Genomic DNA, 22,068 nt, shown 5'->3' on the forward strand with positions numbered 1-22,068 from the left:
TGAGCTTCCCAGTGATGATCACGGGATCGCGTGCTGCGATGGCTCACGCTGCTGATGCCACAGGGCAGGCACCAGGATGCCCCAGTCTCGACTGAGCTGCCGATGGCACCTAGATTTAGGAATCACCGGATCGGAGGCAGGAGAATTGGGAGAGTCCTACAACAATGCCAGCCGTGAAAGAAAAAGAGTCAACCCCCGTGATGCCTTAGCTTTATGCTGAGTGTGACGTGTATGGGGTGGAATATTTCGCTGATCAGTTCTTGGTCACCTGTCCCATCCACTCCTTCCCGCAGGTGTGACCCTTTAACGCTTTTTCACTTGTGGGCCATAAGAGAGCCAACAGTGACCTTGGTTCCCACAGGAATAAGTACAAACATGTGCCTTTCTGCATACCAATCCTACTGTGACTTTAGTAACAACTAGAAACGTCAAGTGTTATCAATTCTAAAAGCACGCACTGTCTGAAAAACACGTAGTCCCCTTCAGCAAGTACAGTCACTTAGAAGAAACTTAACTGAAGGAGAAATCTCCTGAAAGGAGAATTGGTCCTGTTGTAGCCAAAACCAGGACAGATAAAATTCCCCTGCTTAATTTGTCAGAAAACTTTCCTTTACACGTGCTCTTCTCATTACAGTAGTTTGGCTTTTCACGAGGATTTGGATGTTTTAGGTAATACTTCAGTAGTGTCCTAGAATATTTTTGTGGTGTCTCCTTGCAACCCATTATCTTTAGTCTTCACTGAGTCACCAGTACATCTGGACAGCTTACCACCGCTGAGTGCCATACTAAATGGGCTAATTGTAACATTTTCTGGAGTGAAGACTGTGTGAGTCTGTGTTCATTTATCTGTCCGATGATGAACTACAGTACTTACTTTGACCAGTTTTGACTGAGTATATGGGACAGTTACTCTGCACGCACATCACATAACTCTCTGAACTTGCAGTCCTTGGTTGCTGCCACCTGTCCAGAACAAATTACAGAGGCACAGTCTTAATACCTTTGGGTCTTGATGATCATTTAATTGGTCTCCTTTATTATTCATAACAATTCACTTATCTCTGATTACATACCTGGCAAATATGTGCATTTCTAGGCAAATATATGAATTTCCAGTTTATTAGTTTAAATGATAACATAATGATAATGATAATGATAAATGATAAATGATAATCCTGTGGTCTTAAAATTTATGAAGCAAACCATTCCAACCTGCAGAGCTTTCAGTTTTTACAACTGGTAATCCTGTGGTCTTAAAATTTATGAAGCGAACCATTCTAACCTGCAGAGCTTTCAGTTTTTACAACTGTGCTAAGTCAGGATGTTGTCTCTTATGTAAGAATTAGAGCCAGGATGCTCATGGTAAAATGTATAAAGGTGCCTATAGGCATGTTTGTGTGTCAAACTTCTGCACCACAGCTGTGTTGGAGAGTGGTATGACAGGCTTTGATTAATGATCAACATCTTAATGTAAATGGTTTTATGCCAGGTTTTGCTCATATTCCTTATTTTGCTTGGCAGGAGGTTTAAGGGGTGTGTGCAGGCAGGAGCCTTCTTTTGCTTATATTCCTTATTTTGCTTGGCAGGAAGTTTAAGGGGTGTGTGCAGGCAGGAGCCTTCCAAGCAAAACTGTAGCTTTGCCAGTGGAACTGCACCTGTGCTTGGAGATCTTTGTCATGTAAAATTATGTGGGAATGTACTGGTATAATGGTACTAACGATTCCTTCCAAGCAATGGGAGAGCACAGGTCTCAGTGGGGGTATTAGGTCACGTAGTCACTGAAAATTATATGCTGTAGTGATGCTTTCAATGGAAAAGTGATAGCTTCCTTTTTATTTTGACATAAAGCAGTAAAAAAACCCAAACCAAACAAACAAAGAAAACCTCCAAAAAACTTGTTACAAGCATTTTTAAACACTTATTCATCATGATGAAACAATTCAACCAGGGAAACTGAAAAGGTGAAACAATCACTTATTAAAATAAAATTGAATAGGCTTGCCTTTCACATGTAATTTTCTATATAAATGGAGTATACTTTTAAAGGTGTTGGCCATCCTGTGAAAATGTATTACTTGAAGAGCTTTTTTCAAATTTCTCAACAAAAATGGTTTCTGTGACATTGATAATCAAAGCATTATGATGTGGTTAAATTCATTTGCTGAATGCTTGAATTTTTTAAACAAGAAGTTTAAAAATGAAAATACTTGTGCTCAGCTTCACCGGCAGGGCTACCTACTTATGTTCAGTTTGGGTATTTCCCTTCTCTGTCTTCACCCTCTCCCTAAGTTAATGTATTATAATTTATGCTAGACTCCTGACGTGCGGTTTCTTTTACTTTGCTGCCACTATGAACTGCTCAAGGGATTTGCTGATGCCATTAAAAAGAGAGTGTGCAGCTTGTATGAATTATGACATTGAAGTCATTCCAAGGCCATCTGCTAGCTGTAGCCAAATGTAATTAATGTCGTGGGATATAAACTCTTTTGTATCGTACAATATCTGATACAAAAATGGTAACCTCACTTCTTTTAATTGCATTCTCTAGACGAGAGATGCACAAACAATATAAAGAATAAATGTTGAAAAAAGATTAAATACATTCTAGTTTCTGTGCTGGTGTGAATGTGAATGGGTGTGCTCTTGGCTTGCCAGCGTTTTGTAGTCGCCTGTTTCCTGTGGCAGTAGTTCATGGATATTTTATGAGTTGTTAAACACGCCTATGTGTGGGTGTATATAGAGTAAGACAAGTATATATACACAAGTATACACTTCCAAGTATATATATATTTGTGGACATGTGCATGTGTGCATGTTTGTTGCAGAATAACATAAAAGTAAGTGCTTGTAGCGACCTTTCCTAGGGTGAATGGCAGTCCTCTGCCAAACTCCTGAATATTCTTGCCACAGGATTTACCATGCCCGTGCTGTTTCTGAGGATGGAAAACTCCATACCAAAGCTACTGAATAGCGAGAAAATAAGATCCTAAGATGGGCATGTGGGTATTAAACCAAAAGCAGAAGTGACTTCTCCTTATTCAGAATTTCATTACTTTTTTTTTCTCTTTTTTTTTTTTTTTTTTTTTCCCCATAGCTTAAGGTTTGTCAGTGGAAGCAGAGATGGAACAGCAAGAATATGGCACTATCAGCAGCAAGATTGGAAGAGTGTGGTCCTGGATATGGCAACTAAAATGACAGGGTAAAACAAACTGAAACAGAACACACTTCATAACCACGTTTACCCACAAAACAAAATCTTCCATCATATTGAAAACTATTTATTTACTTGCATTTTGAGTTAATTTCCATGCATTTTTTTAATGTATTGAAAATGCCATGGTTCTATCTGTTAAGTTGCACAGTTAATTCACCCCCAAAAGAAAATATTAATACATTGGTAGTTCCCTATTCTAATGGGAATATTTAGTATTTTACATACAAAGTAGGAACGTGAAACAGAGTTCATCTCACGGCAAGAGGTGTTAGTAGAACCTCCTTGATCATGTGCTGATATGCTGATGTATATACATCCAGCATGTTTCTTAACATTGTACTTTTCCTTAAGTTTTCAATTAAGAGGTGATTTGGTTCTCAGGTTCAGTTAGGGTTTCGAGTTTTTCTTTTTGAGATCCTTACATGAGTTCTGTAAGCAACCTTGTGATTGAATATGCACAATAACAAAAAGCAGAAATGGAGAAATCCATTAGTCGTTTTGCTTTGCAGAATTCTTTATATTTCATATTGTTACATTTTTAATAAGTTAGCTGTCCAAATATGATTTGGATTTATTTAGCAAGTTCTTGCTCATTATAGAGTTTGCTCATATTGATTACTGATAAGAAAAGTGCCTTGTAGGAAAAAACTTAATAGAACTGAGTAGCTTGAAAGAAGAAATTGGGGTAGGTGAGGATGATTGCTTAAGAAGAACAGAAGACAAACTTGTCCTTTTTAAGGAAATAAAACTCTCTAAATCTTAGGGGTATTGAATGTTTTCTGTATCCGGTTTTTAGCACTGCAGAAGCCATCCTTCATTCTCCTGCATTAGCCAGTAGTCACAGTGGTGGCAGCCGTGCTCTCCCTAATTTCATACTGAATTAGCACTGTTAAGTGTTTTCGTATGTAGTTACTGGTGTATTTCTTCTTTAATTATTGACTTCCTTAGACACAATGTAGCATCTGGGGAGGACAAGGTGACTAAACTGAAGGTTACTATGGTGGCTTGGGATAGATACGATGCCACTGTCATCACTGCAGTCAACAATTTCCTTCTCAAAGTGTGGAACTCGACCACAGGGCAGCTTCTTCATAGCTTATCTGTGAGTAAAATTCAAGTGGGTAATCCCAAGTGGTTATAGTTCGACTCTGAAGTTGATTTGAGGCTAAACTGCATCACCATTCCTGACGAGGAATGTTTTTTGTTAAGTATGCCACCTGTCTTACTGGGAGGAGTATGTATCACGGGAAAAGGAGATGACGACCAAAACGCTGCTAGACCCTGGTGATTGCTGGCTGACAAAGGAGCCCTTTGAAGGCCATCATTTGTGCCCAGATTAGAGGGTTGCTGCTGTCCTCGCTGCTGATTTCTCCTTCCTCCCCATCCCTCTCCGTCTCAGCTGTGCTGAGCTGCAGGCTGAGGCACTTACAAAGTGGGCAGTGATAATGCCAAGCCTCTGACAGAAATGTTGACTAGGTACAGTTCTAGTCTAAGCTCCAGTAAATTCAGCTGTCATGGATGACTCCCTGAACTGAGATGTTCCTCATACTAAATACTAGCATGTTTGGAGATATTACATGGAGATACATTACTTTCTTTTTCACCCTACAGGGTCATGATGATGAAGTTTTTGTTCTGGAGGCCCATCCATTTGACCAAAGGATTGTACTTTCAGCGGGTCATGATGGAAATATTTTTGTTTGGGATATAGACAAAGGAACAAAAATTCGCAATTACTTTAACATGGTAAGAAGGATCAAGGAAGGGTGTTTTTGTTGTGTTTTGTTTTGTTTTTTTAAAACATTTGTGTAAAACACGTTGAGGCAAAAACAGATATCATTATATACTTATTGCGACCAATGTTACGACAGGATTAGGGGAAAACTGCTACATATTAAAAAGAAAACTGTACTCTTCAGTAAGCAATATGAAAGTATGTTTTTGCATATTGTAAGTGTAGCAGCAAGTCTTTCACGAGATCTATTACATCCGAATATTATTCATGTGTATGGGCATGGTTATACCATGCAAAAGATTACAGTGACTCCCAAGGTAGAGCGATGAAAACCAGTAAGCCTGTGTGTGGTAGCACAACACTATGGTCTGGAAAACAGTCTGGTTGGCTCTGTGCTGCATTTATCTTACTGCACCCAGTGCCAGGTTTGTTGGTTTGGTTCCAGTGCCAAGCAAATGCAGCTGTACTGCTTCAGGACCTGAGCTAGCCTCCTGGCACTTGGGGCTGTGAAACCTGCTTGTACAGAGCCAATACATGTCTGAGGTCTTTGGTGTGGCCTTGCCCTACGTCTGCCATTAACATAAAATGTGGACTTCTAGGTAGTTGTTTCAGAACATGCATTAAAAGTTATACGGAAATTTCAGGACAAAGAGAAAATGTAAGATTTTACTTTATTGTTCAGTGAAGCTCTAATAATTAAGTGGAAAAAATTTAAGTGTAAATCAGTCTTGAGCGAGATGAGAAATTACACAGAATTAGGATTAAATATTTGTTGGGGCACAGGTGAAATTTTTGTAAAAATGCTTTTATAGAGAATGCATGATTGTGAAAGGAGTGCTCTGTGCTTGTATACAGATTGAGGGCCAAGGCCATGGAGCTGTTTTTGATTGCAAGTTCTCACCAGATGGACAGCATTTTGCCTGCACAGACTCTCATGGGCATCTGCTACTATTTGGTTTTGGATGCAATAAATATTATGAAAAGGTGGGTTAAATGAATTTTAAACTCTTCTGTGTCTGACCTGATTTTGTCTTAGAAGTATTTGTGTTACAGTTTATTTCCTCTCCCTGCCCGAGACAAAATAGTAATTAGATCATGAAGCAGTTGCTGTTTACCTAAATCAAAAAGATTTAGACAAGAGAATCTCTAGATAGGGGAACAAAGCATTAACTTTTATCTGTTCACCTCTGTTGGCATACTTTACTGTTGAGGTTTTGCGTCGGGCCTTGGTAATAGAACACATTTGTGGTAGGAATCTGTTCTCTGTCATAACATTTCTTCTGTTGATCCGAAGTGTAGGAGTTGTGGTTTATGGGTATGGGAACCATTCCAAAGCAGCAAGACAGCTGCAAATGGCCATTGATTTATTTACTACATTGCTTTTCTTGCAGATTCCAGATCAGATGTTCTTCCATACGGATTACCGACCATTGATCCGTGATGCAAATAACTATGTGTTGGATGAACAGACTCAACAGGCTCCACATCTTATGCCTCCTCCATTCTTGGTGGATGTTGATGGAAATCCTCATCCCACGAGATTCCAACGGCTGGTACCAGGGAGGGAAAATTGCAAGGATGAACAACTTATTCCTCAGCTGGGATATGTAGCTAATGGTATGCTGTCTAAAACTCATGCATAATACATGTATTGCACAGTATTGAGCACCAACTCACTAGGATGGTACTATAAGGATTTGTTTGTTTCAGTTATCTTCTGGATCTAGTGGTTTAAATTCAGTATAGAGATAGAAGAGGAGATAGGGTGGCTATGGAAGGCGTAAAGGAAGTGTATGGAATCAAATTGACTGGAGGCAAGATGAGGAGACTGCGGTATTCCAAAAATCTGTGAACTTCTACCAGGTATATGGCAGCATGCTTAAAGAATTGTCCCGTTAACCTCGATGTAACTGTGTATGTGAGTAAGGATGCAAGAAGGTAAGAAAGATGTCGAAAAAAGAGCTTTTTTTTTTTTTAATAAGCAGTTGTTTTTTTCTTGAAGATCAAACTTTTGCAAAATGCTGATCTCCAGAACAGGTCTTCCATTATTACTTACTGACGCATAATTTCTTTCTGCTGTTTCTAAGGGTTTGTGTTTATATTTTGCATGTGCTCTGTAATTTTAGGTTTTTATCTCTTTTAAACTTTGCCTCCATTTATTACATGAGAGCAGAAGGCCAGCTGGCAATCAGATGTTTTGTGGAGCCGAAAAATAATTGTGCACAACTTTAAATATGATTGTTTCTATGGTGTTTAGTAAACCAGAAATTAATCATTTTATAAGCAGCTGTGGCTTTGTTCTTGTCAAGGTGATGGTGAAGTAGTTGAACAAGTCATCGGGCAGCAAACTAATGACCAGGATGAGAGTATCCTTGATGGAATGATCAGAGAGCTACAGAGGGAGCAAGATCTGAGACTAATTAATGAAGGAGAAACTCTTCCAAACCCTCCACCTAATAGATCTCACTCTGTTAATGGAGGTAAGCGTCCCTTCATTACTTCCGTCATTTCTTTGCCTAAAGCACAGTAACGTACTAATCAACATGTGTTAATGTAAGTTCTGAGACCATGTCTCTGAGGATGCTTTTCTCTCTTGTTCTTATACACATTGTTACCCTGTGTGGAGGAGTTGGATGTTCTACTGATGCTAGCAGAGGAATTAAAAGTTTAAGGTTCAGCTGAGGGCACACAATGGTCTAACTGGGCTATATCTGATTACCTAGAACTATTAGACTGTAATTATTCCTGTTATAAACCTTTCCTAAAAAATAAAGTTCACTGTATTGTCTTGGTGTCAGTCACTGCAGAGATGATCCTTTGTAACTGCATAATGTCAAGATAACAGCATATAATTAGAGAATGTCAACGGAATACAATGTTGTGACAGACTAATGGCTTCCTGTTGCAGCATAAATGCTAAGGCTGAGCATCAGTGTTTATAAAATAAACATGTCTGCTCTGTCTTAGTGTTTCCTTAGAAAGCTTGAGATTATTCTCCTGGTAAGTGTTCTGCTACTGTAATTTTATTTTTAATATACAAAGTGATTAAAAATTTAAAACAAGCTCAATCAGATGTGAACAGCTGACTGTGAGGCAGCTGACTGAGTGCAGTTGATGTAAGAGAGCAGATGCTGTCGACTTGTGCTGCAAGTCATCCTGAGCTTTTAAAATATTTACATCTGCTAATAAATTAGTTCTAGGTTAAATGACTGATTACACATGTTTGAATTAGATTTCCTGGCAAAGCTCATTAGGATTGCTTGATTTGGAGTTGCTTGTCTTTCAATTCAAGAAGGAAAAGGAAAAATATTAGTGAAAAATGCTGAAAATACGCCTTTGCTTTGATCTAAATTGGTATTGTCAAGAAGGTGGCCTAGAAGCCAGCTTCAATTCACAAGAAGTCTCTTCTGCTTCTTATGATAGGTTGATGTGTTGTGCAATCCGAGTTCTCAATTTTATTTTTACGTCCCTGTAGCTGTATGAAAGGGAATTTCCAGATATGAGGGGTATAGAAATTAAAGTAGTTACCTTTATAGGACTTGCATCGATCAGTGACTTTGCTACATGAACTGTCCATTTGTGTAAGTTAATTAGAGTATGTATAAAGTACCTGATACTTAAATAGCAGAATATTTTTATATAGGTTTGCACAACGATGAATGCAATGTATTCGTGTGGTTAACCGTATTTAAGCATGTGGAAATTGTGTCGATGTATTCCCAAATGATGAGATAAATTAAGGCAATGATGGCAATGATTCTAATATTGTCAGCCTTTTTGTCTCACTACCTAAAGTGTCTGTTTTCTCCTGAGTATGTAGCACTGCATTGTGCTGCCTGACGAAAAGCCCAGAGCAGGAGCGGTGCCTGTAGCACAGTAGATAAGCATTACAAATACAGAACAAATGGAGGTACAACAGAAACCTTAAACCTTGCAGCAGTCTATTATTTTAAATGTCAACCTCATCTCTTCTTGTACCATAGAATTCAAGATTCATGATTTCAGGGCCTTTAAACAGTTGACAAGACTTTATTTTGAAGGTCACTTAAGTGCCTTTAAAACTTTTCTCATAGATTATATTCTTTGCTTGCCTTGGATATCTCTAAGATATAGCAAGCCACAGTGACGTTACAGTAGCATACGTATCTCCAGTAGTCCAAGGCCAATACACAAAAATGTTCATCTGAAGCAAAAGAAAAAGCCATTTAACATCGAATAAGTGTTGTTTGTTGCCAAAAAAGAATCTCTGTGCAGTCCTTAAGCTTTAAATTCTAGATTTTTTTGACAGTTTATAGAATTGAAGAAAAATCTTTTTCTTCTTTAGCTCTTCGAAGTCCAGGTTTGGATGTTACATCTCCACCAAATGTTGGTCTCCGGAGAAGCGGTCAGATTGAAGGGGTCCGGCAAATGCATCACAATGCTCCCCGAAGTCAAATGGCAACAGAGAGAGATCTCATGGCGTGGAGCAGGAGAGTAGTGGTGAATGAGCTTCCTCCGGGCATCAGCAAGTAAGATGCTAAGTGAGACAGGGGAAAAAAGATCAAATTGTATAATGTTTAATGATTCTTCCGTACACCTGTTACAAGTTCTAAAAAATGATTTTTCAGAAATGTGTTGGCTTTTGGGGGTTGGTTGGTTGATTTGTTTTTAAATCCAGATATTAGGATTAGAGTGGTTGCCTCTGCTGGAGAGTTGAGAATAGTAATTCCTTCTCTTTACAGTTGAATCTTTCTTCTGCAGTTCAAATACCAGGTTTTCCTGAAGATTTATTTAAAAAATAAAACAAACATAAAATTTTAATACATTTCACTTTACTTGAAAATAATTACGCATGCTCAACTAACAGGTTTGCTTCCTTAACTTGTGATTCCAGGAGTGAAGTTTGTGTGGATACTGCTAGGAGGACTTGTTCACAGATTTCTTATAGCAAGGGAACCAGAAACATTTTAATGTGTATATTAATGAGACTGTCAAGTCATGTGATGATTTATTGAATAAAATGGATGTTTCCTATGTATAATTAGGGTCCAGGAAGAATGTCGAGCTGCCAAAGGTGAAATCGAAATTAATTTATATACTGTTGAAAAGAAGAGAAAGCCATCCCACACCTTACAACGGGTGAGTTAATTCACTAGAGGAGACAACCTGGGTGTGAAGTAGTTCTGAGCACTGAGCAAAAAAAAGACAAACAAAAAACCCAAACCCAATTTTATTAAATGATTTAGAAAATCAGGAGTACTGATTGTTTCTCTGGCTCTCTGTCTTCCTTCTGTAACTGTAATTTGTCTGTCTTTATACTCTAATATGCAAATGGTAAATATGCAGTGGTAAATCTCTATCCTTAAACCTTCAGTAGTGGGAAGATACCAGGAAAGTAAAATAGCAGAACCACAGTGGTTGTTCAGTTTGACTTGTGGAAACTAGGAGAAATATTAGAGGTGCCACATTTTTTTAAGTGACTAGCTTGTATATTATCCAGAGACTGCAGATATTTTTTAGAAAAAAATCATATTTCTCTTTAACTACTTTTCTAAGGACTGCTACTTTAAAAAGTAGAATTGATATTGAACCACAAAACACACCTACATGTGCACTGAAATGAACCACAAGTGTGTAAAAGATACCTTTTCATTTCCAATTCTAGTTGTCATTTGTAAATGGGATACAACGTACGGTCACTTTAAAGAGGCATCCTTTAACTATGTAATTCATTATTAAATTGCTAATCTTTTTCTTTTTGTCCCTCTTGTCCTGTGATAAAAGAATGATTACCAACCAGGAAGTGGAAGGTCTTTGAGAAGAAACCAACGCAAACGCCAGCATGCCTACCAAACACGCTCCACGATAGAACACAATCAGCAAGGAGCAAGTCAAAATGCACGTGTACGGGACGAATCAGACAGCTCCTCAGAGGTCTGATACATCAAACAGTTCTTTCAATAGTTTCCCTGTTCATGAATAGCACAGTTTGACAACAGATGTGCTGAGAGCACTGTTACCATTAAGGCTCCAAGTTTCTCCACATAGGAAGAATCGCTGAGTCTTTTGGATTTGTGGTGTTACTGTAGTATGTTGATCTTGGAGAGAGAAGGATCATTTACCTCAATGCCAGTACAGTATTCAAAACTAGCTTAAAACAGGTCGGGTATTTTTGGAAGTCTGAAACGTTTTCAAGTAAATTTAACTGGGTTGTGTTAAACCACTTGCTATTTTGGGATTTCATACAGCACATTTATTCTAGGTCATATTCAGTACTTTGATTTCATCTACATCTGTAGACCGCTGTTGAAAGAGATTGAGTATTGGTATTAATCATTGATACTGGCAAGGGAAGAACTTAAAATATACCACATTAAATATAACTTGTTCTCACTAAGGAAGCATATAACTTGCTTGCAAACAAAAATGATACTTTTTAAACATGACCCAAAAGTGAAACCTTTTGTTTTTAATAACAGGAAGATGAGAGTGTTGGCACAAGTGATGCATCTATGGATGATCCTGTGGCAGCATGGCAAAGTGAAAGCAGTTCCAGGTAGCTTTACTGGTCTCTTAACAGTTAACATTAGTTGATTATATAATTTAAGAAAGACAGTTGATACTGTGATACTGTGATCAGTACAGATTTGTTATATCTTATGACAGACTGAAGCAAAGTGTTTAGTACAATTAGTAGTTTAAAAATGGTAACTGACAGAATTTGTGGAGTCTGTGAACAGGCAAATACTTTCATGTATTTGAGTGACTAAGAAATTGTAGAAGTTTTTATAACAGTATTTAACAGAAAATCAGTGTGAAAAAGTCTTAGTTTTTAAGAGTGACTTTTTTTCTAATTCTTCATGAAGCATTTTATATTGTGTTTTTTGTGTTGTTTTTTTTTTTTTTTTCAAAGTCAAGAACAATTTTGAAAGACCATTTGTAAGAAAATGTTGTCTTTAAGAACTGCTTGGAAAAAAAGTCTGTGCCGGTTAGTCATATGCAATAGAAATATTGATAGAAGTGCATATATATCTTCTGCTCGTATTTCAGTATTTCCTAATTTTTCCATTGTTATTATGTATTTGTGTACAATTTCCAGAGTCTTTTTTTTTATTCTTAATGTTATCCTTTTATGGCTGGAAAGCCCATGAGCTAATATAAATACTGTATGTGTGTTATCTGGATATTAAAGAAGTCAGAACTGTATTTTTAGAAGAGTTCTCTAGTTTTCTAAATATTTCATGCAGTCAGTTCTTATGAAATCAGGCTATGAATCAGTGAGATAATTAGTTAGAAAATAAGTGTCAGAAAACTGTAGTTTTACGATGAATTTGCAAGTGATAAAATAATTTGCTGAAATACACTTAGGGCACTTAAGTTTTCTTTACATTCACATGAGAATGAAATTTTGTGCTAATCCTGACATCTGTTCCACGTAACCAGAAGAGCGGGTTGAATATTTGGACCTTTCACTCCATTGTGTGAAAACTGAAGTGCTGTTTTCTTTCTTACAACTTTTTATATCTACAGTGATTCATCAAGCGAATATTCTGACTGGACAGCAGATGCTGGAATTAATCTCCAGCCTCCAAAGAGACAAACCAGGCAGGCAGCTCGGAAAATCTGTAGTAGTTCTGAAGATGAAAATATGAAGGGAACAAAAGGACTGGAGCCAAAACGAAGGAAACTTAAGCAGCCTAGAAAAAAGGTCAGCATTTTTTTTTAGTGTATTTTTTACTTTATGAATATAAATTCTTTTGAGTGGTTGTTTTCAAAGTAAAATTTTTCACAAACAAGTACATGGTAAGAAAGAACCTATAGATAGCACAGTAATTGCAGTACCAATGGTACCAGAGTAATTTTTCTGTTTGTTTTGCTGCTGTGTGACATAGATGTACTTCCATGTTTCAGGCAGGTAGTTCTCCATTGCAGGTGGCATGTTTTCTCCCAGATTTATGCTCTTCACTGCAGTTAGGTTTACTCCAAGGTGGTTTTGTTATAAAATTATAACACATCTGTATTGTATCTACATTGTCAGATTTCTTTTTCCTAGTATTTTTTAAAGAAGATGTTTAGAATATTTCTAAAGAAATACAGTCTCTTTATGAGTGTTTTAATCCTTCTGTTGTATTTATTACGAACATGTCTTACTCCCTGCTATTTAGTTGAGGTTTTTGGAAGGTTGACATCCAGCATTTGTCTATCTAGTTATCTTCAGTAAATGCTGTATGATCAGATTTTCATACATTCTACCATAGTAATTACTGCTTGCATTCTAAATTGAATGTAATATATTTAAGAAACCAAGTGGACTGCTTTCAATGGAAGGTGAACCCAGTGAAGAATGGCTTGCCCCGCAGTGGATCTTGGATACTATACCTCGCCGCTCGCCTTTTGTCCCACAAATGGGAGATGAGGTAATGAGTGTAACAATTCTGAAATTCCCTCCGAGGCTGCTGGGCTTGTTTTGCTCAGGACTGTTATATCTAGCAATATTTTCAGTGACTCGTGCTCAAGGTAGGCTGAGTTTTGATAACTTTTTTTTATGCTTTGGCAGTGAGTTGTTTATAGATAGCTGTCCTGTCTCTCTTCGTGCACGTGTAACTTAGGAGTAGCAGGAAGAATTGATGGTACATCTTCAGACAAACCTGCACACTTCTTATTGTTCCCAAGTTTGAAAGCACATAACAGGTGCCACTCTGGGGGCTGATTGTAAATATTTAATAAGGAGAAGAGTGCTTTATAACGAAATAAAGAAGTGAGCAGTATGTTCTGAAAGGGGGATGATGGCTGATGCGTTCATAGAAATTTTAGAATAAACAGGAAGAGAACTATCAGTAAAATAATTTATTTTGGTTTAATTTTCTTTTAAGATCATATACTTTAGGCAAGGCCATGAAGCTTATGTGCGGGCAGTAAGGAAAGCAAAAATTTACAGTATTAACATGCAAAAACAACCATGGAACAAAATGGAACTCAGGGTAAGTTAAACAAATACTTCAAAGTCCTGAATGTCTCTGTAATATTAAATTGACATTAAAAACCAGTATGAAAATATGAAGAAAGCATTACTTTACCATGTTAATATCAAAATTAAAATTGTAAATCTTAAAATTAGTGTTTTCATTAACACAAAGCCTTTATATCCATTCAGTTCCTGATAAAAGGAAGCCAGAAGGACATTAAAGAATGTGAAACTTTATCTAGTGTGGTATTCTTGCCTGATAGATAAAAAAATTGTAGAATATTAAATAATAAAAAAAAGTCGGAGTGAGAGAAATAAGCACTGGAACATGTTGCTCAGAAAGAGCATGGAATCTCCATCCTTGAAGACTTCTCAAAACTCAACAGGGCAATCTCTAAGTGTCTTGATCTAACTTAGATGTTAGATTTTGGAGTTGATAATTCTCAGGGGTCACTTTCAACCCAAATTATTTTATGGCTCTCGGATTTTTTTCTCAACACTAGTTCATTCTGAACCCGCCACTCCAAAGCTGTTTATAGTTCTGTCAACACTCTACAGTGGCCTGAACGTCTAGGTTCTATTTATTGGTTTTGATGCTATGGTAAGAAGTAAGACATCATGATGTAAAGACCTAAATGTATGCACAAGCTCTGTTAAGCAGTGGATCTAGCTAAGCATAGAATTGTGTATGTTCTTAAATTCTTGGAAGGGCATGACAATATCTTACGACATGTTTTTACAAAATAAAAGTATTATGGATTGCTTGGGTAGATACTAGGTTTACATAATTATGTTGATTTTTCTTATCGTTTTACTTTGAACCACCGACTCCCTTACTACTTAATCCATAGTGTTGCTATATTTTTTTCTGCTTTACTCAGATTTCGTATCAAGAGAAGAGCACATATATGTGCTAATATTCATATATGTGTATGCCAGTCATCCTATTAATGAAAATAATTACTTGACTGGAAAAATATCTAGTTACCAGTCCTACGTATTCAGTAATTCCCACTGTAATCTTCAAAGGCATCGTCAGTTTATAAGGAAAAGGAAATGGCATTTCACTTAGGATAGAGATCTTACCACCAGCTGATGTTTGACAGGACATGAACATAAAGGCTATTGTTGAATTTCCGCTTTTAAGAGGAAGAATTTCCTTGTATTTCCCCTGTATATTGCTGTGCAAGGGTGATTTGGTCAGGTATAACCTTTGGTGCCATCAACGTGGTTAAAACCAGAGTGAGTATGTTCCTTAGAGTCTTATTACAAAAGTTAAATAATTTGTGGGTATCCTATTCACAAATCTACCGAGGGAGTGAGTATCTTATATCTTTTTCCTTTTTAAGGTGACTGTGATTGATTTTTAGTATTTGGAAAAGAGAACTTTTATGTGTGAAATTACCTGGGGTGTAGAGTGGAAACATACTTGGTTTTTATTAATATGTTTGGTACTTTAACATGGATGTTTTTGTTATTAGCAAGTTAAAATAGTACTGTTGCATGCTTATTGATAATTAGGAACAAGAATTTGTGAAGACTGTAGGAATTAAATATGAAGTTGGGCCTCCTACGCTCTGCTGCTTGAAGCTTGCATTCCTAGATCCAATCACGGGCAAAATGACAGGAGAATCATTTTCCATAAAGTAAGTAGCTGAAATGCTGATGACATTCTTTAAGAGATTTTCTTGCCATTTAGAAGCTTCCCCGCCCACCTTCCTTTTTTCTCTTGCAAGGCATGATAACGGCATTAATTAGTTATTACACCAAACTTGAAAACAAAATGCTTGAAATGTTGTGTTTGGAGAATGTCTATATTGTACATGTAGAACTATGTTTATGGGTAATAGAAGCAAATTTTTTTGTCTGTTTCATGAAGGTACCATGATATGCCAGACGTTATTGACTTCCTTGTGCTGCATCAGTTTTATAATGAAGCCAAAGAAAGGAACTGGCAAATAGGTGACTACTTTTTTCCCCACTTCCATATGTTTTGCAACATTTCTGCAGCTGTTTAATAGGATACAGCATCTCTATTACATGATGTAAAGGACTACACCACACATGATATTATAGCAATCATTGGAAACTTTATTTGATGTTTGCTGCAATTCCTGTAGCAGAAAAAAATAAGAAATGAGAGAAACTAGTAGGAGGCCTGTGATAGTAGAAGAATCTACTGTTATATTGTGATTTGAGGCATGGAGGTAGCTGTGACTAATTACTAGAGATGTGAAAGTCCTCCCTTTAGGGGAAGGGCTTGATTCCTGTAGTGGAAAATGTAAGAATTGAAGCAGTCCGTTTGTGAAAGATGAAGTTGATTCTCTAAAAAGAAGTATTTAATGATTATTTACATTGTTCTTTTGCTGAATGCAATCTTTTTCCTTATAGGGGATAGATTTCGCAGTATAATAGATGACGCTTGGTGGTTTGGAACTGTGGAGAGTCAGCAGCCTTTTCAGGCAGAATATCCCGATAGTTCCTTCCAGTGCTACTGCGTTCAGTAAGTATTTACATAGCTGTAATGTATCACACATGTTTACATGCTCCGGGTCTCCTAGATGTTTACGTGCAACTTAAACGTGTACCTCAAGAACTAGGATCTTTTGTTCCATTTAAATACATAATCAGCCACTTTGGTTTTATTTATTTAATTATGAACTTATTCATAAAGGAATACTTTTGGTGTAAACAGAAGTGCAGTGGATATATAGGAGATACAAGAGAAAAATAAGAAGCTGGAATGTAGCTAGTGATATGTCTTGTTTCTAATAGTCATGACCTTTTTGTTGTAAGTCTGGTAGAGAAAAGGTGTATCATTATATTCAGCTCTTATGTATTTGAATATTTTTTTTTTAATAGCTGGGACAATAATGAAAGAGAGAGGATGAGTCCATGGGACATGGAACCAATTCCAGAAGGAAGTAAGTGTGTGTTGAATTCATGTCTGTATAGAAAGTAGATAGTTTTTTGCCACTGCTAGTACTTACTGTTGTTGAATTCTTCGTATTTAGCTGCTTATCCGGAGGAGGTTGGTGCTGGAGTTCCTGTGACTCCAGATGAGCTGACAGCTCTTCTCTACAAACCCCAGGAAGGAGAATGGGGGGCCCATTCCAGAGACGAAGAATGTGAACGAGTAATCCGGGGGATTGAGCAACTTCTTTCCCTTGGTATGTTTGGAGAGGAAAGGTGGAAGGATTGAGAATATCAGTGGGGTGGCACATGACTGAAGAGTAGGTAGGATGGAGTGTTGGGAGTTACTGTGGAGTATTTGAAATGGAAATAATTGAAAAGAGCCTTTTAAATTTCATATGGTGTCCTTTTCAGTTATACTGCCTTTTTTGGGAGGCTTGACCTGCTTCCAGTCAAGTTAATGGGGATTCTGGGTGGGTCATATCTAAATATGAATGAGCAAAACATTGAATTAAACCCCTCAAAAACCAACCAATAAATCCTCAGCAAACATCCTCACCAACAAATACCTTGTAACTAGCTTGTAGCTGTTTAATAGCACTCTGTGATTTAAATTCTATCCTGTATTTATACACAGGACATGTCTGTATTCTTAGTTCACGTTGCTTGTTGTAGTATTCCTGTTGTTAAGGGCACATGCCATGTTGCTTTTTAGCAATAAGGTTGGATGCTGGCATGCGAATCTCAGATGGGTTACTTAAACAGAAAATGCTTTTTCAAGAGTAGTTAACAGATGGTACAAGAGGAAGAATCTTGCCCTTTGGGTAATGACATATCCAGTTGTCGATCTGTATTGCTTTTGCTGAATTCTTAGAAAGAAAACGCAGAAACCATTATAAGGAGTCTAGTTATCTTATACCTTCCCTTCTGGTATCTTCTGAAGCATCTAAATTATTTTGATCTTTTGTCTTTCAGACATTTCTAATCCCTTTGCTGTCCCGGTGGACCTTAGTGCCTATCCCATGTATTGCACTGTTGTTGCTTATCCAACTGACCTCACCACAATCAGGAGGAGACTTGAAAACAGGTTTTATAGGTCAGCTGTTTTTTTGTATTTGTAATCTACATTTACTATCGCCCTGTTGAGGACCATATGTTTAAATGAATACTAATGCCACCTCAGCAGTATCATCTTTGATGAGTCAACAGCATAAGATCAGGTTCTATATGGCCTTTGGCAAAGTGAGTCTTCTTGAATAATAATATATCTTGGCCACATTGTTAAGGCAAAAGCTGGTATATCTGAATCTGGACTGTCTTTCATGTTCATATTCTGAGCCTTACTCTGGATGGGTTGTAGGCAGAGCATATTTGCTTCATCTGTATCTCTACTGCCTTTGAACCAGATGCTTTGCTTGTATTGCAGTTGCCAGAAGTGGGCTAAATAGTGCTGTAATCTAGAAATCTCAGTTTTTCCAGTTAACTTGGGGATAAATAATGTCCTGCTCTTTTTTCCCCTCTGAGGACCACTTTATTTCTAAGGCTTTCTCTAAGTGGGAGCAGTCATGAGTCTTCTTCAGTAGGTTTGTTTCCTCTTTTCATTCCGTTCATTGCTGATCTGAAGAGGAACTTTTTTTTTTTTCCCCACAAAGCTGTTGCAACCTGACACATTGGGGCAGTCAGGAGTATGTGAACAGGAAGCATTTACCTTGGTCTCTAGCAGCCTGTTTCTCCTGGATCTGAATTACCTCATTGCTTTTTTTACTAAGGAATCCTACTGAACTCAGAAGGAAAATAATGTACACCTTCCTTCCTCTCCATCCTTTTCATCCTTTTTTTTTTTTTTTTTTTTTTGTTCTTAGGAGAATCTCTGCACTGATGTGGGAGGTACGATACATCGAACATAATGCCAGGACTTTCAACGAGCCAGACAGTCCTATAGTCAAAGCAGCCAAAATTGTAACAGATGTCTTACTTCGCTTCATTGGGTAGGCATGTTTTTTACCTTATAGACCTAACATCTTGAGTTTCTGAGATACTTGATTATGTATTTTGGCTTTTGTTATTGTCCTGCAGGGATCAGAGTTGTACTGATATATTAGAAATCTATAACAAGGTGAAAGCAGAAGACCTAAGCAGTACTGATGAAGAAGAGGAGGTAAGACCAGTAAGTCTGATGGTCAGAATTTCTTGCCTTTTTAAATTCAGCACTTGAAGAAATTTGAGCAAAGATTTTTGTTGAGTTTTTATTTTATGGGTAGTTGCACTGAGTTTTGGAGGTGAGCCCACTTAGGCCATTTGTGTTGCTCACCTGAGGCAATAAGCTCCCTTAAGTAAGTAGAAATAATTCTTTGAACTGCCTGTCTCTAATCTTCTCTCAGTACATGATGTTTTGTTGGTGAGGAAGTATTAGCAAGTAGGGAAATATGAACTGGAGCTGTTGTTCAGTCTGCCAAACCAGAAGGACAACAGCTCTCGTATTGTCAGCGAGGCAGCAGAGCTGGTTTTCTTATGTAATTCTGTGTCATTTCCCATCAGCTGTACCATGAAGTGAATGACAGGTAGAAACTGGGTTAGATATCACTTCCTTTAACTTTTTTTCTCTCCTTACACCTTCTCCCTTTAAATGCGGTTTGTAAACATTTTGAAATGTGCTGTAGTTTCTCTTGCAAACAGATGACCTGTTGTAACCTAAGTCACTTGGTTTTGTTTTACTTTTTCAGTGTTGCTTTCTGATACATGAGCTAGTATAAGATTTAGTTTGGAGGTTTCTTCCCTCCTCCCTTCCCCAAGACATACTCCATTGTTGCAATTTTGAAATATTTAAGTTAAACCTGCTGCTGTTTGAACACCTGTATGCTTATGGCTGGTGCTATTGTCTTGGATTTGTATTGAAACTTAAAATCTATACTAAAATGTAATAATTTAACTACTTGTTATAAAACTGAAGATACAATAATGGCATCTATTTTCACAGACTGTTAGAAGAGTCTTTTGAAGAAAATGAGGGATTTTCATGACTTAAATAGCAGACTCTCCCAACTCAACCTTGTTGTGTCAGTTGTGAATCTTGTCTGTTCCATGTCAAGCAGTGATCAGAAGCATCCAGAATTGCTAGTATATCGCCTTCCTTTCTCTCCAGCCTTTTCAAAGAGCTGGTTTATGATATGTTTTGATTTATAATATGTTTTAAAATAGGAAAGAAATTACTTTCAGATTCTTTGTAGGAACTTTCCTGTTCCCTCAAAATTCTTTATTTTCAATTACTGGTAGAAAGCCATGTACAAAGAAGTTTTTGTTGTAATTTCTAAATCCAGGTTCTGAAAAGACTATTACGTGCACTTGATGTAAGGCACTACATAAAACCTGAATAAACTCAGGAGAGCTGCACAGAGCATGAACATTTAGGCAGGGGAATACAGCTCTGCAAGCAAGACTGGGACTTAGAGTCTTAAGAACTGAAAATAAGCCATTCATGTTTCTGACATGTTTATATATAATTTTTGTGGAAACAAACTTGGAAAAGAGATGAAACAGCTTATCCACCTAATTTATTTTTTTTTTTAAAGTTATGTAAGTTCAAGTTTGAAACTAGTTTCTGTTTTGCTTGAACCATTCATTGCATTTGAGTAGTTTAAAATTGTGTTTGTTGTTGTTGGCTGGCTGGTTTTTAACCCTTTTTCCATTGCTGAGGGAGCATTCAAGCATGCAGGTATGTAATCGTTACCTTTGCCTTTAGGTGGCAGAAGTAGATGTAGATTCAGATGCTCCGGGAACTTCCTCTGGAAAAAGACGAGTGAGTAACTGTTTCTGCTTGGTTTAGCTTGTGAAGGGAGATAGACCAGGTACTGAAACACTCATTTAGGTCTGGAACAGTTTAAATTTGTCATAGCCCATAGTGTGTAGGACCAACTGTGTGAATTCAGTTGCATGTGTATGTAAGTGTTGGCAGACTGAGGAAGTTATTGTGCAGGGAAATTTACCTAATTGCTGAAGAATCTTTTTTTTTAATTTGATTTGAAAGATACCTAGAACAGATTCAATTTTCAGTCAAATTTGGATGAAAACTGATAAACATATCAAGGCTGGATCTGAAGTACTGCATACCTCTCAGGGATTTTGAGTGTTTATATATTACCAGAAAAGGCGCATTTCTGCAGTTTGCATACTGCGTATTGTTGTGCCATCAGCTATGCTTTAGTCTTACTGCAATTCTGGTTTTAATTGTGGAAATCTGCTTTGAATCATAATGCTGGTACATTAATAGGAACTTAAAGTGAAAAAATTGAATATTCTGAAAAATTATGAAACACATCTGTTTCCCTGCAGGTGAGACGACGAATGAAAAGACAGCCCATGAAAGCAAGTCCTGATGCTTGGAAAGAGCAATGCAAACAGTTGTTAAACCTGATTTATGAAAGAGAGGACTCTGAGCCTTTTAGACAACCAGTTGATCTCTTCTCCTATCCTGTAAGTACAACTTCCGTATTCAAAATTTAAAAAGCCTATTGTTCATCCTTTGGCAAAACATGCATGCTGGGCATGTTTCTAACCTCTCCTTTATGAGCTGGAAAACACTGTGTTCTGTGCACTGATGTTTTCGGAGAATTATCTGCAGTAACTCTCAAGTAGAAATAATTACTTGAAAGCCACTGTTGTGGATGAACACTTCGATGTTCTTATTGCTGTAGGATTTGACAACCTTCATTATTTTTTGTATATTCTTACAGGATTATCGAGATATTGTAGACACCCCTATGGACTTCAGCACTGTGAAAGAAACCTTGGAAGCAGGAAACTACACTAGTCCCTTGGAATTCTACAAAGATATTCGTTTAATATTCTGCAACTCTAAAGCTTACACTCCTAATAAAAAGTCTCGAGTAAGTAATAAATTTTAATGCCTTCTTTTCAAAGATCCTGGCCCTACATGAATACAGTGCATGAAAGAAGGTCTGTGTCTGAAGAGCAAAGCACTGCATTGTGAAATAAAAATAAGTAGTATATGCCAATTCTGGGACCTATGGTTATAAATTTGCTTTGTTCTGCTCACGCAGATCACTTCTGAATTTCATTTTCAACTGAACTTTCTGAACTTAAAGCTTCTGAGAAATTGTATGGTTACTATTGCAACTATTTCTTTGAATATTTGTAGCAGAAAACTGATCACCAGTTGCTTTTATTTTTTCAATAATTTATTCCTGGAAACAAGGCTATCAGCTTGGTAACTGCATATATATAAATATATATATATATATATGT

At 37.2% G+C, this 22,068-nt stretch overlaps 1 protein-coding gene across 1 annotated transcript; it reads left to right on the plus strand.

Moving 5' to 3' along the window:
• Window positions 1–3,098: 3,098 nt before the first annotated feature.
• BRWD3 (bromodomain and WD repeat domain containing 3) lies at window positions 3,099–21,693 on the plus strand (the record flags this gene model as incomplete). The annotated part of the gene is made up of 24 exons (XM_009705760.1): window positions 3,099–3,199; window positions 4,163–4,316; window positions 4,826–4,960; window positions 5,805–5,933; window positions 6,341–6,566; window positions 7,259–7,429; window positions 9,274–9,457; window positions 9,974–10,067; window positions 10,713–10,862; window positions 11,408–11,484; window positions 12,459–12,636; window positions 13,229–13,345; window positions 13,802–13,909; window positions 15,415–15,539; window positions 15,773–15,855; window positions 16,285–16,396; window positions 16,756–16,817; window positions 16,908–17,063; window positions 17,782–17,902; window positions 18,669–18,794; window positions 18,883–18,964; window positions 20,546–20,602; window positions 21,136–21,276; window positions 21,537–21,693. Coding segments are annotated over exons 1-24 (2,965 nt in total), but the record flags the coding sequence as incomplete, so codon positions are not given.
• Window positions 21,694–22,068: the final 375 nt, after the last annotated feature.

This window comes from Cariama cristata, unplaced genomic scaffold (genome assembly GCF_000690535.1).
Source record: "Cariama cristata isolate BGI_N322 unplaced genomic scaffold, ASM69053v1 scaffold21888, whole genome shotgun sequence".
Taxonomy (NCBI): Eukaryota; Metazoa; Chordata; class Aves; order Cariamiformes; family Cariamidae; genus Cariama; species Cariama cristata.